At 37.0% G+C, this 18,760-nt stretch overlaps 1 protein-coding gene across 6 annotated transcripts in view; it reads right to left on the minus strand.

Annotated features, from left to right (window-relative positions):
- ano3 (anoctamin 3) overlaps nt 1–18,760 on the minus strand; it is a 137,171-nt gene that overhangs the window by 76,372 nt on the left and 42,039 nt on the right. For 3 of the 6 annotated variants that reach the window (XM_048158282.1, XM_048158281.1, XM_048158279.1), the window contains 3 exons: nt 9,148–9,342; nt 1,945–2,075; nt 1,441–1,596 (listed from right to left, as the gene is read on the minus strand). In XM_048158282.1, the coding sequence (XP_048014239.1) occupies nt 1,441–1,596; nt 1,945–2,075; nt 9,148–9,340 (480 nt within the window). In that variant the 5' untranslated portion in view covers nt 9,341–9,342. Of the gene's footprint in view, nt 1–1,440; nt 1,597–1,944; nt 2,101–9,147; nt 9,346–18,760 lie in introns of those variants that run through there. The other 3 variants (XM_048158284.1, XM_048158283.1, XM_048158285.1) reach the window with 2 other exon arrangements.

The raw sequence follows: 18,760 nt of genomic DNA on the forward strand, positions 1-18,760 counted from the left end.
AGATAAGGTGGACTAAGCTGGTACGCTGCTCCTTTAGCTTGTGTTTAGATCTGTTAGGGTTTTATGTAGAGTTGCTGCTAGCGACTCTGTATTTTATCTATCGCCTGGATCGGCTGCCAGATTGTCATGATCACTAGTGGGAGTGCCCTAATCAGCCACTAGAGGGCACTCCAACCCGGACTCTTGTTTTCTACACTTGGACTTAATTTCCCAGAACTCACTTCCTGGACTCATTACCTCTTCATTGCACCCAGCTGTCTTGTGTTATGTTCATTAGTGTCTGTCTATTTATATAGGGTTTGTTTCTGCTTTTGTTATCGTGGTTTCATTTATGGTCACCGGTTTCTCGGTTTGTTTTCTGTTTGGACTGCTCTGTGGATTTTGACCCTTGCCTGTTTGTGGATTATGTGTTGGATTACCCCATTAAAGCTGCATTTGGATCTTATCTTCTTGTCTCTGTGCCATTCCGTGACACAGATGTAGCGCTATGGACTTAGCTGAGGCTATATCATAGACTGCAAAAAAAGATGGATGACGCGACGCCGCTTCCTTCCATTGTAATGAACTGAAGCCAAATTGCTAGCTAAAATCAAACTTATCACAAAAACGAACAATTGAATATATATCACCGTGATAACTACCTTAAATGACCAAAACCATCTTTTGGAAAAATTTATTTGAAGCATAATTTATTTTTATGTTCTGACTTAAGTCTCATTCGTCTGCATTGAGAGGGCAGGGTTTATGACCTGTACTGCATCCAGCCACCAGGGGGCGATCAAAGAGCCCGCAGCTTCACTTTTCAGGACGTATGAGGCACACCCGGGCTATATCTATAGTCTTCCCTAGTAGCTCTGCTCTTAGGAGCTCTTAGAGAATACGAGCTGGTCTAATGCAGGAGTCCCTTTTACAGAACATTTTAGGGTTACATATATAAACCCGGTTCCTTGAGAAGGGAACGGGATGCCATCAGCCAATAAGAATGGAGTGAATTCCTTCTCAGGGAACCAAGTTCACAAACATAACCATAAGACGTTTTTGACCCCTCACTGACAGCAATTAGTTTGTTCTAAAACCTAGTGAGCTGCCCACGTAGGGACCACTGTAATACAAGATTGCTACATGAAGGCTATTCAAAATGTAGTCAGCAACAATGTTTTTTGTTTATTAGGATATTGCATAGTTAGTGTAGCAATATGCTAACATAATACTCTATTAGAATGAATTAGGAGAGACAGAGCTGCTTTCTATGAAAGGTTTTACATCAGAGGTTCAGTTTTAGACAGGAAGCATTTAAAGGCAGCATCCTGTAGACAGCCAATAGCAAGACAGCTAACTTTGGTGATGGTTCTGTCTTCTTTCCTTAAGGATGAAAGGAATCAATCCAAACAAATTATGTTAATATACCACAGTCATCTAGTGAAAAATATTGTCCTGTACCTCCTTTTCCAGCATTAGACCTTCCGCACGTAGGTTCCTCTCAAATGTGCACCTCTTCTCCACCTGAGGGCTGGATTTCTTATACACTAAGATGTAGTCGATACGCTTCTTCCCATCTCTAAACATCAATCCTGAGGGGTTATCTAGACTGTTCCCCTGAAAACAATCAGAACATGTCTTTATTTAATTAGATTTTATTGGAAAATATGAAGCAATAGAAAATACCAAAATGTCAAAATACCAAAACTGTAATTTGTTGCAGAAAAAAAGGGAAAGTCTTTTTCAAGTCACATTTTCATCAAATTTCAAGAGGGAATTTTTAGCCGTTGGCCTATAAATTGATGTTTATATTCTGCTGATTCATCATTTATACTAATGACTGTGATGACATTTTAATGTGATAAGCATTTATAAATATCTACTTTTACATTTTCAAAAAAATTCTCAAGATTGAATAGGTTGGTAGTATCTCAGAAGTTGCTACCAAGAAGAGAGATGTAGTACCTGTGTGGATTCTGTGCGGGCTTCTAGCTTTCCTCTGGGCACCGGCTTCTGGTGGACGAGGTGTGTTTCATCTGTTTTAGGTGCAAAATCCCCCACTTCCTTCTCTTCCATATAGACATCCTGACCTGTGTCTGTCCAAGAGTGAAACACTGGGTTCTATGAAAATAACTCATTAAAATGAAATGGTGATGAATACGGATGTTTTATTTATCATTTTGATTGTTTATTATTTCATTTTTTGTGTTTTTTTTTTTTTTTTTAGCATTTTAATAAAATTGTTAATATAACTAAATTTAAATAATAAAGACTTATTAGGGCCTCTTTGAAGCACCTTGAGAACCACTGTTCTACAAGGCATTTATCTAAAAAAATAAATAAATAAATAAATTGTCTGAGCAAATTAATTAGCATAACTGCTCAAAATATACAGAATATATAAAATATAATAATATTCTATGCTTTTCATCATCCTTACTCACTATACAGTAAGTTGCAATTACTTTGCTAGTCTTAAAACATAAAATGTTATTAATCTGTTAACTGCTGACGCCTTTCTGTGTTGTTATATTTACATCCCTTGATTTTTAAACTTTTATGGACAAAGACATTTATCTCTTTAGCTGAATAAAATGCAGATAGAGATGTTTTGAATTACATTTTGACTATGCCATTTCTTGGATTTGGGTTCTAATAAGGTATTAGTTGTGTTGTTAAAGCTTATTAAAGGCGCCCTCGAATGAAAAATTGAATTTATCTTGGCATAGTTAAATAACAAGAGTTCAGTACATGGAAATGACATACAGTGAGTTTCAAACTCCATTATTTCCTCCTTCTTATATAAATCTCATTTGTTTAGAAGACCTCCGAAGAACAGGCGAATAACACCGACTGTTACGTAACAGTCGGGGTGTACGCCCCCAATATTTGCATATGCCAGCCCACATTCCCAACATTATGAAAGGAATTAGACAAGGGCAGCCAGTATTAACGTCTGGAGCAGCACAGCCGAATCATCAGACTAGGTAAGCAAGCAAGAACAATAGCGAAAAATGGCAGATGGAGCGATAATAACTGACATGATCCATGATATCATGATATTTTTATACTATTATATTTGTAAACTGTCTTTCTAAATGTTTCGTTAGCATGTTGTTAATGTACTGTTAAATGTGGTTAAAGTTACCATCGTTTCTTACTGTATTCACGGAGACAAGAGCTGTCGCTGTTTTCATTTTTAAACACTTGCAGTCTGTATAATTTATAAACACAACTTCATTCTTTATAAATCTCTCCAACAGTGTAGCATTAGCCGTTAGCCACGGATCACAGCCTCAAATTCATTCAGAATCAAACGTAAACAATATAACAGTATACAATACTCACATAATCCGACGCATGCATGCCGAACATTTTGTAAAGATCCATTTGAGGGTTATATTAGCTGTGTAAACTTTGTTTAGGCACTGTTTAAGGCAAGCGCGAGCTCCGTGGGCGGAGAGCACGAGAATTAAAGGGGCCGCACAGCATAAATCGGCTCATATTTAATGATGCCCCAAAATAGGCAGTTAAAAAAATTAATTAAAAAAAATCTATGGGGTATTTTGAGCTGAAACTTCACAGACACATTCAGGGGACACCTTAGACTTATATTACATCTTGTAAAAAAACGTTCGATGGCACCTTTAATAATAATGTTGAACAGTATTTTCTCTCTCCTAGTTATTTCTTAGGCAGTGTCAAAAGAGCCAGAGAAAGCCAGAATCTCAATTGTTGTAATTGTTGTGTGCAATGGTGTGATTTGCTGGCTAAAAAAGAAAGCAAAACACAAAATAGACAAAGTAAAGATGAATTTGACCGATACATATATGTATATTTTTTTCAAGGTTTCTATAGATAAAGCAATATATCGTTACGTTGAATTATTTTGGCCATGATAACCATGGTGTGAAAAAACTGATAACGTGACAGCCCTAGTTTGAACCCCCTGAAGCCAAAGGCAATTAACCAGAAATTTATAAGCAACAGTTACATAATTCCACAAGGAAGTAACACAAGTACTGTAATTAGTTTGGACAAGACTAAGCAACAATAGCTGGATAGACATATATATCTCCATGGACAAGCACATGTTTATGTGACAGACTAAGGCAAGTGAGTGTATGGATGAACTTTTGCGTATTGCAATTCAGTCGCTCAAACTACATTTCTTTCTTTCTTTCTCTTTCTTTCTTTCTTTCTTTCTTTCTTTCTTTCTTTCTTTCTTTCTTTCTTTCTTTCTTTCTTTCTTTCTTTCTTTCTTTCTTTCTTTCTTTCTTTCTTTCTTTCTTTCTTTCTTTCTTTTTTTCTTTCAACAAATCTTTGAATGGTAATGTATATATTAACTGTTATTAACATTGACTTAATATTAACTGTTTTTTAACATTGATGATAATAAGAAATGTTTCTTCAGCAAATCAGAATTATAATGATTTTTGAAAGGTCACGTGACATTGAAGAATGTAGTAATGATGCTAAAAAAGCTTTGCCATCACAGAACTGAATAACATTTTGAAATAAATTCAAATTGATTTTCTTTAATTGTTATAATATTTCAAAATGTTACTATATTCAATATATTTTTGATCAAATAAATGCAGCCTTGGATAGCAGTTTTCAGGTTTTGTAGACTACTGAAAACTAAATCACACCTGAATCATCAGGTAATGGTCCAGTCCCTAGTACTGTCATTAAAAAAGGCAGACCTGAAGCCACAGAATAACTATATGAAAAACAGCTGGCTTAGAACTCATTATCCATAATTCATTCTGCCATTGTGGTGAGCTCATCAGGTCAGGTGCTTTTGCTAAAAGATCTTCTGGCAGGAGTGTTGTATCAAAACGATGGCCATTAGTGGATGGTACTAAACTCAAGGGAAAATATAATGCTGTTCTTTAGAGGATTACGGCAGTGTCAGCACTTGGAAATGATTCCAGCAACTTCACTAAGAACATTTGAGCAGCACTTGGAACAAGCTATCTCGTCTACACACCTGTAGAGCTAATAAGGGTTAATGACTACAGCAGTCAGCAGCAATCTCAGAACAGAGTGGATAAAGTGGACAAATATTGGTGATGAAAGCAATAACTTTGTGTTAGCAGTTTTTTTTTAAGCCTCGTTGCTTAAATTCAAGGCCCTTTGTCAAGCGAAAAACAACCTTTCAAATCCAATTAGGTCTATAGCACCTGAAGGAAGCTATTTCACTGACAACTGTTTGACAAGTGCAGTACACCTCTGAAAGTACATGACCTGTATGATGCTATCTTTGCTCATGGGTACCTTGTTCTGGTGGCACCACAAGACCTTTCACTAGAGACTAACCAAAGCTGAGAGAAAAATGTATGCAGATTTCACCCTTTTAAGAGAAATGTGGAAAACATTTTAGAATTCTGTAATTAATGAATAACTACAAAGGAATAAATGAGTAACACAATATTAACATTATAATAACTACAATTAGCATGTAATAGCACTCAGTTGAATATGGTAGTACATTTTTTTTACACCTTTCAGAGAACTAATAAGGAACTATATACAGTTTTATATTTAATGTGAAAAATAATGCATAATTCTAAAGTGAAGATAATAACCCACTATTGATGACTCAAGTACTACCGAATCCTTCAGAAGGAATATTTGGAGCAGTATTAAAGTGAAAAGCATAATAACGCCCTAGTAATTACTGTCATTGTAAGCTTTTGAGTTCCCTTTTGAAGTGAACTTCAACACTGGATCTTGGTATTGACGCTATGAAGAACACAATCAGCGTGACCGGTGTCTGAGGCGCGTGTAACCTCACGCCAATATTCATTGGCAGACGTCAAGTCAAGTCACCTTTTTTTATTTAGCGCTTTTTACAATGCAGATTGTGTCAAAGCAGCTTTACATTGATAACTGGTACATAATTATGGCTGCACAGCAGCTCTTAAAGAATAGTGTCAATGCAGGCAGATCAAAGCACTGTTGAATATCAAATGTCAAGTCAAATGTCAAGTGTCCCCAACAAAGCAAGCCAAAGGCGACAGCGGCAAGGAACCCAAACTCCAACAGGTGACATCAGGTGGCAAACAAGTGGCAAATAGGTGTTAAAATAGAGAAAAAAACCTTGGGAGAAACCAGGCTTAGTCGGGGGGCCAGTTCTCCTCTGGCGAACAGTGCTTTGTTACGAATCCGGTTGCTATCATAAGTCTGAAAGGATCGCAACAATCAAAGTATTTATGTCAGTTCCATCCAGTTGAGGATCGTATTCATCACGCCGGTATGGACGGTTTGTTGAGGAACTGTGCTACTGGCTGTCGTGTCGATGAGGCCTTCACAATGGATGATCTAGTTGACTCGATCTCTGCTGATACTTCAGGGCTGTGTTGTGGTCGTGTCAAGTTGAGGATCGTATTCATCACGCCGGTCATTCACCAGACGTCACGAGCGGACTACCCCTGAGTATAAAAGGGTGCCTGTATTACACATTATCAGCTTTTTTTGTCTTCAGGAGCCATTTTGTTTGTAGTATGTGTAATCGAAGACAAAATATTGATAAACCAAAGCAACAAGTGATTTAGAAAGTTTGTGCCTCTGTGTCCTCATTTCATGATACCTGAGGACACCTACAATCTTTGTGTTGTTTGTTTGGGAGTGCTCGAGGGTCATGGATGCGTTTACTGTGACAAGTTCACAGTGAAGAATCTCCACTCATGCTTTTTTTGGGTTCTGCTGCTGCTGAGGCACAGCGGAGACTTAAATCATGGGGATTGCAGGTCAAGCTGGCCGAGGAATTTGAGAAGGGGTTTCGCTTTCTCAATCCTCGTTTGCCAGTTCGTGTGATCTGCTAGATCAGGAAGCCCATTCTATGGAAACTTCCGATCTAGCAGAGGGTATGTTTTTGGCACCACCTAGCTCTGAGGAGGTAGATTCAAGCTGGTCATGGCGTGGGCCATTACATCTACTTCCCCATAAGCAGGGCTGATGGAAGGAGAGGGCTCAACAATTTCACTGTCTTTGCACCCTCTTTCCATCAGCCCTGCTTATGGGGAAGTATTAGATGTAATGACCCATGACCAGGTTGAATCTACCTTGATCATGTGAGAAACAAGAGAAAGTAATTTGAGTTAGACTCGATGAACGATCCTGGTGGGCCATGATCATCCTTCCCCCGCAAGCTTTCCATTTCTTCTGGATCTGCACAATGAAATGGAAAGGATTTCTGGTGGGCCATGATCATCCTTCCCCCGCGAGCTTTCCATTTCTTCTGGATCTGCACAATGAAATGGAAAGATCCTTGAAGAGATTATTTAAATGTGGGGGCCTTATGAGGATGTCACCTGTTGAGAAGACACTGGCCAGCTATCTTTCGCAGGATGAGGCATCTTTGTTAAAGGCTCTAAAAAAAAAAAAAAAAAAAAAAAAGAGACATCCTGCTCCCTCTAGACTGGCCACCTTAAGGGTGATGCTGGGTGAATGAAATTATGTGGTGTTCCTCAATTTCATTTACCTCCCTCACTAACTACTGTTGTGCCTTGAAGTAGGGATATTCTTCCCCTTTTGAATTGGATTTATTTATGTTAGGGTTTGAGCTGCTCTCACCCAGTGACAGTGAGGTCTGTAAGACCCCTACTTACAGAGCCTGGTAGATGAGAATTATTGGAAAATTTGCATTTGTGTCCATTAAGTGGTCGTTCACTCCTTGTCTATGCTATGTCTGTTTACTGAGGATTTTAGCACCTTGCATGCTTCTTTTGGTAGGCTGCTCCCTAGGAACCTTCTCAGAAATCTAGCTGAGATGCTAGTGAGGCATACTGAACATAGCTGAGGCTAAGCCCAACTCTTGGGCTTCTGCCTCAGGCCTGTCCCATAGAAGCATAGAAGCTTGGGGGTACTATATAACTTTTGCAAGCCACATAGGGTGCGCCCTGGGGTTGACAAGCTTTTGACTCCAGCTAAACTCCGTAGAGTCATTTAGTGCTATGCCGTTTGTGCACCCCTTCAGCATGGCATAGTGGATCTTGGTTCCCCATAGCATCAACTCCAAGACGCAATGTCAAAGTTTTACTTTAAAAGGGAACATCTAGGTTACCTACAGTATGTAACCCCGGTTCCTTGAGCAACGGTATTAATGGTAAATTTATACAAATTAATGAATATTTTTAAAAGTTGCATTTAGTACTGTATAATATCATAGTACTGTACAATTACAATAGAATATATAATGCTTCAATTTATACCACCTTCATAATTCAACAAAACCATAAAAAAGCAAAAACAAATCTGATGCTCATTCTTTATTCTTCTTTTTGTAGATGTAGAGTTAAAAAAAATCTTGTTGAATTTTATGCAGAAAAGCTACATCGCCATCTTGCAAGTTATTTGAATGCACCATGATGTTGTAATTATGACTTCCCTATTTGTGATTACAAACTTCCCAGGAGGACTTGAGTCACCATAACTTGGATAAGTAAACTGGGTATTACAGGGATAGTTCACCCAAAAATTAAAATTCTGTCATCATTTACTCACCCTCAAGTAGTTCCAAACCTGTATGAGTTTCTTTGTTCTGCTGAACACAAAGGAAGATATTTGGAATAATGTCAGTAACCAAACAGATCCCTCCCCCCATTTAATGCCATGGTAGGAAAAACAAATACTATGGTAGTCAATGGGGGGCGAGATCTGTTTGGTTACTGACATTCTTCCAAATATCTTCCTTTGTGTTCAGCAGAACAAAGAAGTTCTTACAGGTTTAGAACAACATTAGAGTGAGTAAATAATGACAAAATTTTCATTTTTGGGTGAACTATCCCTTTACCAACCTGATCTCACAGCAATTTTGTAAAAATTCGTACTGTGTGAATTATATGAAAACTTATCATTTTTTAGAAATAAAGCAAAAAGGTCCAACCCTAACACCAGCCCTAAATATAACCATCATATGAAAATGTCTGAATGAGATTGTACGATTCATACAAATTGAATTCATACAAATTAACCTACCAATTCGCAAAAACATAAAGTAGTAATTAATTGTGATTGTAGTTGTGATCGTGAGTGTGAAACACTGAATGGTTTGTTATGTATATTACATTAAATAGGGCATGCCAGCTTACCACACTAATAGGTTATCTTGCTAACCATAAGCTAACTAAAAACACACAGAAAAGTGATGCTAGTGCTTACCTGTGGGAGGTGTGATGTGTGTGCAGGAGGCACTGACGCTGTGAGAGTATGTTTTGGGTTCAGGACTCAGAGGCACAGACAGGAAGTGATTGAGGTTCTGAGGATGTGTCTGGCTCTGAGCCAGACACGGCAAACTGCGGCGAGACGACTTTAGCGTTTTCTCCTTCAAAATCTGACTGATACTGGTGTGCATACCTGCTGAGAGAGAACCATAAAAAAATACACATCTGAGAAATGAAATTAAAAATACCAACATTTCCATTTTGAAAATAGAGATTTTTTTGTTTTGTTTTCTTTTCTTTTCTTTTTAAATATAAAGGCACATATTATCTAACGGCATTGACACATTGAGCTACAATAAATAAAAACACGTTTTGTGAGAAACTGAATCAGGTGGTTCCACTGAAGTGTGAATGAATCGCATATTAATCCAAAACTCCAAACAAATAATACTATTAATAATATTATATATAATATTGTTGTTTGTTTCTTTGTTTTTAAGTTTTTTTGTCCCATGTCTCAAGAATCTGTTTAATCTGAAGCTGATCCAAATACTCTGTAATGCAATATAGTACCAGTAAAACTCACTTTTGCTATCAAATGCAAGGGGATCAAGATCACATAAAGGACAACCAGTATTACATTTACTTAATTAAATAACTCCTGGAAGAAGGGTCAAGTCTTTATTGACTCACAAGGTCATCTACGGATAAAGGATGTACTAACTACATTTCAATACCACATGGGCAAGATGCTGTTTCTTGGTTTGCAATAGACACAGAAATAGCAGTTTTGTTAACACATAATAATTTCCACTATATATGGGCCATAAACCAAAGTTGACTGAACATTTGATAATAGGTTTAAGTTATAACATTAATTATTGTATTAGTTGTCTTAAAGTAACAATGAACCTTTTTATAATCCATGCAGTTTAACGTTAATTTCTACATGCACTAATACTTTTTTTTTAACATTTCAAGTTGTATAAATTAGCATTAATGTATGTATGAATGATTATGAATTAACAATGAACAATAGTATGTTTACAAATTTACATAAACATAGATTAAGAAATGCTGTAAAAATGTTGTTTATTGATACTTAATGCATTAATATTAGCAAACTGAACCTTATTTTAAATTGTTTTGAAAATATATATTTTAATTTAACGTTACACTCCAAAAGATATTTTAAATACATAACAACATCACTGACCAGAAACATAGAATTTTAAAAATCTCTCATTTAAATATAAATATGGCAATGTATTTGGTGCATTCCGCAGCTGAGTCCTGCATTTTACCAGTTAATATGCATGAAATTAACGATATCTGAATGTGGTGTAACATGATTAAAGTAACACTAAAGTTCCTTTAAAAATACTGGTCCCACTTTATATTAAGTGGCCTTAACTACTATGTTCTTACATTTAAATTAATCATTTGATACAATGAACTTATTGTGTACATACATGTTTTTACATTGTACTTATATTTTAAAAACACCTGCATGTAATTAGATCTGTAATTAATTTCTGTAATTACATTTATAATTACACTGTTGACCCATCCCTTACACCTTACCCCTGCCCTTAAACCTATATACCACCAAAGCTTTCCCTAACCTTACCCGTATCCCACCTCAACAGCAGCAAAAGTGTTTTGCAATTCAATATGAACCCAATAAGCACATTGTACTTATTTTTTGATGTAAGTACATAGTAGTTAAAGCCACTTAATATAAAGTGGGACCAAAATACTTTACATTTGTTAATTGTATGTAGACCTGTTTGAAACATAATTGCTTTCCCATATCACTTTAAAAATGTGGGCTTTGAGACAACTGCGGGCTAAAGGCATGTTCACACCAAGAACGATAACTATAAAGCTAACTATAACAATAACTATATTTGCGTCCACACAAACAAACGAAAAGGTTTGTCTATTCTAAGCTCACGTGCTGCGGTTTCAAAGTGTGTACAACATGTTTTTGCTGTTCTTGGTGCATTTACACGTCTTTAACCAGCAGATGTCCTCAGCTTTCTATGTTTCGAGTGAATAGCTAGTGTAATCGATCTAATCTAACAGTGAATTTAGCTGATGAAGTCAATATAGTGGAATAAAAACAAAGCCTAGTCTTTTTCACTGCAATTTCAAAAGAAAGCAAGACAATGATGTCGAAACTAGCGCTGGATACCTGAGGTAATTTTATGTGTTTGCTAGCCTGGCATGATCTCATCTCCGATAACTCTCACTTCTCTCACCATTTATTCTGAGGGTATGACTAATTGTTTTCCATATATCCGTTTTCTTGAAAAGGAGGTTTGACTTGTCACACCTTGCTTGACTTGGTGGATTTCTCTGGACCTCGGCGATTAACTTCTCCGCAATATCGTCCGCCATTTTAAATGCACAAGGCCTTAACTTAGATTGTATTGTGATTGGCTGTCAGTGTTTTATCGAAAAAAAATGTTCTGAAAGTGATCTCAACTATATCGTTTCTGATTTCTCTATATTGTTATCGCTATAGCTGTGGTGTGGACAGTGCTATTCTTTTATATTTAGAAGGACTTTTAGAACTATATCTTTATCGTTATTTTTATAGTTATCGTTCTTGATATGAACAGGCTTTAAGATGATAAAATATTTAAGGAATATACCTCAAAGTGAAATTTTGCATCAAGCAAGTAATGCCACTTAACGCTAGGTTAATGTTTTAGAGCTACCATTATTCTAACAGTGTGGACAGCAATCCTGGGGCAGGAAACATAATCCTCTTGGGAGCAATTTCAGCCTATGTTTTGAATGTAATATGAGATGATTATCCTCAGCACACACTGAATGACCCATATGGCTCCTTTAATAAGCCTTTATGCATAACAGATTAAAAGAAAGAAAGATCCTTTGTACATTTAGGTAAAATATATGCATTAAGATTTCAGTTCAGTGTATATGACCATGATATGTGAAGAATTTTATGATGCATAATGTTTGTAAATGTTTTCAATAAAAGTTAACACACAGTGTTTCTCTTTAAGACATTTATAACATAAGTTAATTGAAATACCAATGCCAAAACAATAAAAGCAAACCTCTCAAGTACCAGAATGCTAGAGAATGAATCATCACATCTGAATAAATGATTCCGCGTAACCATTTAATTGAAAAAGCATTTCACAGCGTGAAGACAGTATGATTCAAGGTCACACTAACACACATCCAGTGAAAAGCTCATTTGTAAGGCGGTGCCAGAGAGATCACTAGCTGGGAAAATGCCTGGTCTTCCCCACATGACTGCACAGAGATAGAGCTGATGTGGATTTCCTCTCAGTGACCTTGCCCACGACGGCTACATCAATCCAACCCACTCCTAACCCACGGCTAACCTTTTAATACTAAACAGAGCTAACATGAAACAAGAAGCAATGATTTAGAGTGTAAAACCCAAAGCACACAGAGAGAGAGTTACAGAAAGTTCAAAGAACAACAAACACATGCAGGGCTAAATTAATCAAGATTTTCTCACATTTTGGATGCATCTTAAGTACTCAAAATTCAGTACAAGCCTCTTGAAACCCTAATGCTCAGCCCTAAAATATCCCCTTCTTGAAGCATCTTGGGATTGAGACACCAGAGACAAATACTTTGGAAAAACTCTGCCTGTAACCCATTTTGCTACATTAAAAAACAGACATTTACTTGCATTTGACGATGATGTAAGAGGTGCTTGCCTGTGCACAGCTCTCCACCACTAAAATAGGGTGGTTGCCAGGCTGTTGCTATGGTGTTTTGAGTGTTTTTAACATCGTGCTATGTGGTTCCTAGAGTGTTCTGGGGTGTGTTTCCCGTACAACAGTGCAACTCGCTGCTCAACTGTGCAATGCTTAGTTAGAGAAATTAACTAGCTAGTCACTATTACAGTTTCCCAAAACCATTGTAACATTGTCACACATCCGTCATTTTAACCCTATTGTTTCAACAATATAGGACTGACTGACTAATGATGTCATGCACATACGGTTGAGTAATAACTGTTGCAAAAGAATCAATTCAAGATATTTAATTCAAGGTCTTCATAATTAACAGTGTAACTGCCGTACATTTCACTCCTATATACATGCGGTTCACTCAGTCAGTTTAAGCACTTTAAGTGTTTTTCCTGTTAACCATTGTTTTTAGTGATTGAAATACTGCAGCATGCAGTAATTAATCATGGAGTGCCAAGTTCAGGGATTTCACACTGAACATAAACTGAACACAGCATGAAAGTTTCTGAGACTGTATAAAGCACATGAATATTTAATGAGATAAGCAGTGAGGCAATTTATGATTGATTATCTGCTGCTAAATAACTCACTGTAACATTCGAGCACTGCATTGTTTTACACTATAAACTCAAAATCAGTGTTATCCCTGCTCTGTACCAGGGTTTCATAACCGTAGGGTTAAAAACAGTGTGAGACTAAACTTGTTAGTCTGTGAAATTCTGCTTCTGAACTCAGGGTTAAAACTGAGGTTTATTCTGAGGTTTATTCAGAACTTACAAAAGCAACATTAGGTGTTTCCAAAAATGACCTTATTTTTAAAGGGTTAGTTCACACAAAAATACAATTTCTGTCATTAAGTACTGGCCAGTATTGGCCGACGCTTTACATGTTTCTGTCAGGACCACTATCACCAAATATGATTGATAATGCATAGAGTTTGTATTGGCGGTAGGATTCTGTTCTGGGCAAGAACTCCCTGTGCATCTGTAGCTAGTCCAGCTAGTAGTCGCTGTGCAAGTAAACCTCACTCCTCTAATCTCAAGAGATGCTCTAGCGACTGACGCTAGAGGTTGCAGCCTTTAGCCTCCTTGTTAGAGCATCCGACTCCCCACGCCAGAGACCGGGGTTCGAGGCCCGCGCAGAGCGGGGTGAGTAGGACCTGGGTCAGGGGTTACATTGGTGCCGTGACACGGATGGGAGTGAGGTTTAGGGGGGTAAGTGTAACGGAGGCCAGCTAGTAGTCGCTGTGCAAGTAAACCTCACTCCTCTAATCTCAAGAGATGCTCTAGCAACTGACACTAGAGGTTGCAGCCTTTAGCCTCCTCGTTAGAGCATCCGACTCCCACGCCAGAGACCCAGGTTCGAGGCCCACACAGAGCGGGGTAAGTAGGACCTGGGTAGAGGGGTTACGCATCCATGCAGCCTAGCATGGATAAGAGTAGGGAGAGCAGCAAAATCTCAAAAGGTGCAATGATGTTGCTGCCTATGTGTGCTTCAGAAACTCTCAGATTTTATCAAAAATATCTTAATTTGTATTCCGAAGATGACTGAAAGTCTTATGGTTTTGGGACGACACGAGGGTGAGTAATTAATGAACTAACCCTTTAAGGCAGTATTGCATGTATCCTTTGGCAAGCAAAAAAATCAGTGGAAAAAATATAAATCCAATATGGCAAATTAGGTGAGAGGAATGTTGATATGTGATAAACAAACTTTCATTCAATAATGTATTTTATCTGTAAGTAATAGTTCTGTGTAATTAAAAATTTCTTATTTCACATTCCAATATTTGTGTGTTTGCATATCAGCACATCACTGCATTTATTTATTGTGGCATTAGCTTAGCAACATGCTAATGTAACAGGATTGCCTCGGTTGTGTAGAACTCACGATGGACACCAATTCACGCTTTAGAATAGATTTTTATCCATTTGCAACACAGAAAAGCGGTGATCAGACTCGTGAATCACACTCGCACATGTTAGCAGCCATTCGCTGCCACAAATATAAAATACTACAGTTCACATGGACTACATAAAACAATCATACAAAAACACATTTGAAACATATGGTCTGTACCTGTTGGCAACACGTAGGACAGCGGTGATCAGATTCGGGAATCACACTCGCACATGTTCTATAATGGAGGTGAACATCAAACTGGATATTAATACTACACATATAGCGGCACAAACAACAAGCATACAATATACTTCTAAACACCTGTATATGTCAGTGCTAATCCATAAAATGCTTAACAATTAATACAAATATATTTTTCTCATGAAGCACACCGTCACCGCAGCCATTGACTCTCTCAGCTGGTGCGAATCTAAGGCTATGTTCAAAACGTCAGTCTAAATCAGATTTTTTTGTGCATGTCTGATTGAAATCCGATCAGATTTAGTAAGTGTGAATGGCAAATCATGGCGTAATTCTCATTTTTATTTCAGCTTTATTTCCAGATTCAATCATAGGCTCATTCGTATGTACTAGAGCACACACGCACTCTTCAAAAACGGCGCTTAAAATCTAAATAAACTAAAATATGTAAATGATTTTGTATATATTCGAAATAAAAGATATACATTGTACGTGAAGTCAGCTTGCTTATTTTGCTCAAGATAACAATTTATTAAGTCCACATGTCATAAAAACAAGAAACATATATGCAGGGTTGGGGAATAACAGAATATATGTAACGACGTTACGTAATCAGGATACAAAAATCCAGTAACTGAAATTCGTTACAGTTAAGTAAAAAAAACGTAGTAATCAGATTACAGTTACATTTTGAAAAAAGGGGGAATACTATCAGGATTACAATGGTTTCATTTAAAACTAAATAAATCATTATTGTGCCATAATAACACATATTAAGCGCTGCTTGATTAAACAGTAGTTCCTGTTGCCAGTGATGACTCACGTGAGCCACCCACTGGTGCATGCGCAAATAACACCCGTCTACAATCTCCTCAGATGCAGATTGAATCACTGCTGCTAGTTGAAATGATGGACTAGGAAAAACACATTTTTTTCTAAGAAGAAGAAGAAAATGCAAACAACATGGTTGTACAGTGCAAACTCTGCCTTCTAGCTACTAAAACACTTTCTTTATTAAATGACTAAAAAAAATAATCTGTAATACCACACTGTAGCCACTAGATGTCTGTATAGCCCTTTCCATTTATATATTCAGGGCTTGTGTATTCCCAAGTTGTGGGAATGAGACATGATTGCTTAGTTTTAATAGGTTTTAGTAAACAAAGTAAACAAAATGCTAAAAATTAAAATGAAAGCATGAACAGATATGTTTGATCAGAGCTTGTTCAGTTTGGTTATGATGTCACTTTTATATTTTTAAGCTCTAAACAACAATGATAATAATGTTGCAATAGATAATTTATAAGATTTTTTAAAATATTTTTATTGTTGAGACCCATTCAAAAGTATGGAACATTTAACCATTTAAAAACTTATTAATAATTAAAATTAAATTTAAAAATGCAATTAATTTACAGTAAAATTGGACTGACAGTGTGAATGTAAGCCTATCTAATATGACCCCACACTGTAAAAGAATAAATCCATAAAATAACAGAAAAGGTACTGGCACCTCATTTCCTGGACATTATCCAGTAATTTTACAGACATTTCCATAAATCCTAAACACACAACGTTCAAAATTCAAAATGCAGAGAACACCTGTAAAAGATAAAGAGGGAAACTTCTATCAAATTAATACACTACATTGTGCCCTATTTTTACAGATTTTTCAAGGTGGGCGGGCCATACATGAAAATAAATGTAGCAAGTGGAAGCACATAACATAAAACTTTGATCAATTTTATTTGTCTGCCTCTGTAAACGAGGTTAGGATGGTTAGGATAGGCAGTAAAGTAAACAAAATGCAAATAAATAAACATACTGTAAATGTAAAATTTGAAGCAGACAGTCAGAGGCTGATAAACATTTTTTTTTTTTTTATAGAAATTCACAACACATTTAATCAAACAGGCTTGTATGGCTTTAGATGCCTACAGAGTGCGTACCAGTGCATGGTCAAATTTAGATTGTGTGTGTGTCTCTCTCATCTGTGTAATATCTCCTTATTGTCTGTAGAGATGTATCACCGCTGCCCAGATTCATTATGCGCCACAATAACACCAGCTCCCCACAGGCAGAGACAATATGACACAACATTATCTAAATGCAGAATAATTATCTCCTTCGCTTTATCTCGGTTTGGAGATTTCTGTGCAAGAGAAGAGCAGATGGTGCCATGGGCAGCAGTGTGCCACATAAAAACACTCATTAACATTAGTATTCTTTTAATGATTGTCTAATTCTTAATGTTATAGCACAGATCATTTCCTAATATTGAACTTGTGAGAATAAATCCGGTGTGTGGCAGGTATTTTAAAGTCAGCATGAAGTGGCATTCACAACTCTTGTGAAAAAAGTACACTTAAAGGTGTACTTATACCCACTGAGAATCCTGTTGAAAGTGCCCTAGTTATTGGCGATTCTATTACACGGAACGTGAAAATAGAGACACCAGCCACCATAGTCACATGTTTGCCGGGGGCCAGAGCACCTGACATCAAAGCAAATTTAAAAGTGCTGGCTAATGCTAAACGTAAATATTCTAAAATATTATCCACGTCGGCACAAATGATGTTCGACTTCGCCAGTCGGAGATCACTAAAATTAACATTAAAGAGGTGTGTGAACTCGCAAATTCAATGTCAGCAGAAGTAATTTGTTCTGGCCCTCTTCCTGTTCGTCGGAGTGATGAGATAGTTAGCAGGTTATCATCACTCAATGGCTGGCTGTCTAAGTGGTGTCCGCAGAATAATATAGGTTTCATAGACAATTGGAAAAGCTTTTGGGGCAGACCTGATCTGTTGAAAAGAGATGGTATTCATCCCTCCCGGGATGGTGCTGCTCTTCTATCTAGAAATTTGGCAAATAGTCTTAGAGCTAAACCATGACAAACCAGGGCCCAGATCAGGACGCAGACAAACTGGCTAAACCGACCGTCTGCTAGCCGCCTCACGTCACAGAACTCAGATAATTCACAGCACATAGAAACTCTTTCACCTAGATATTATCACATAGAGACTGTGTCTGTACCTCGAACTAGTAAATACAAAAAACTTCCGAAACCTTTTAAGGGTAAAAATTTAATTGATGTTCAAAAAATTAAAATCAGAGATAAATCAGATAAACAAATGATAAAGCTTGGGTTACTGAATATTAGATCTATTTCTTCAAAAGCACTTATTGTAAATGAAATTATCACAGACAATAAACTAGACTTGCTGTGTTTGACAGAAACCTGGCTAAAACCAGACGATTACATTACTTTAAATGAATCTAGTCCTCAAGGTTATGATTATCGACACAATCCTCGACAGAAAGGCAAAGGGGGAGGTGTTGCTGTAATTTATAGTAATATATTACAGTATCATTCAAAAGAATTTCAAATATAATTCCTTTGAAGTGATGGTGCTTTATGTAACATTATGTAAGTTGACATTTGTGCTGGCTACTGTATACAGGCCACCAGGGCACCATACAGACTTTATCAAAGAGATTTGCCTGATTTTCTATCAGAAGTTAGTACTAGCTGCAGATAAAGTCCTTGTTGTTGGTGATTTTAATATCCATGTAGATAATAATAAAGACGCATTTGGATTGGCATTTGCAGACATTTTAAACTCTATTGGTGTTAGACAACACGTGTCAAGGACCCACTCATTGTCGTAATCATACCTTTAGATCTAATATTGTCACATGGAATTGATATTGATGCTGTTGAAATCCTACCGCAGAGCGATG

Source organism: Megalobrama amblycephala, linkage group LG15 (genome assembly GCF_018812025.1).
Source record: "Megalobrama amblycephala isolate DHTTF-2021 linkage group LG15, ASM1881202v1, whole genome shotgun sequence".
NCBI classification, from domain to species: domain Eukaryota; kingdom Metazoa; phylum Chordata; class Actinopteri; order Cypriniformes; family Xenocyprididae; genus Megalobrama; species Megalobrama amblycephala.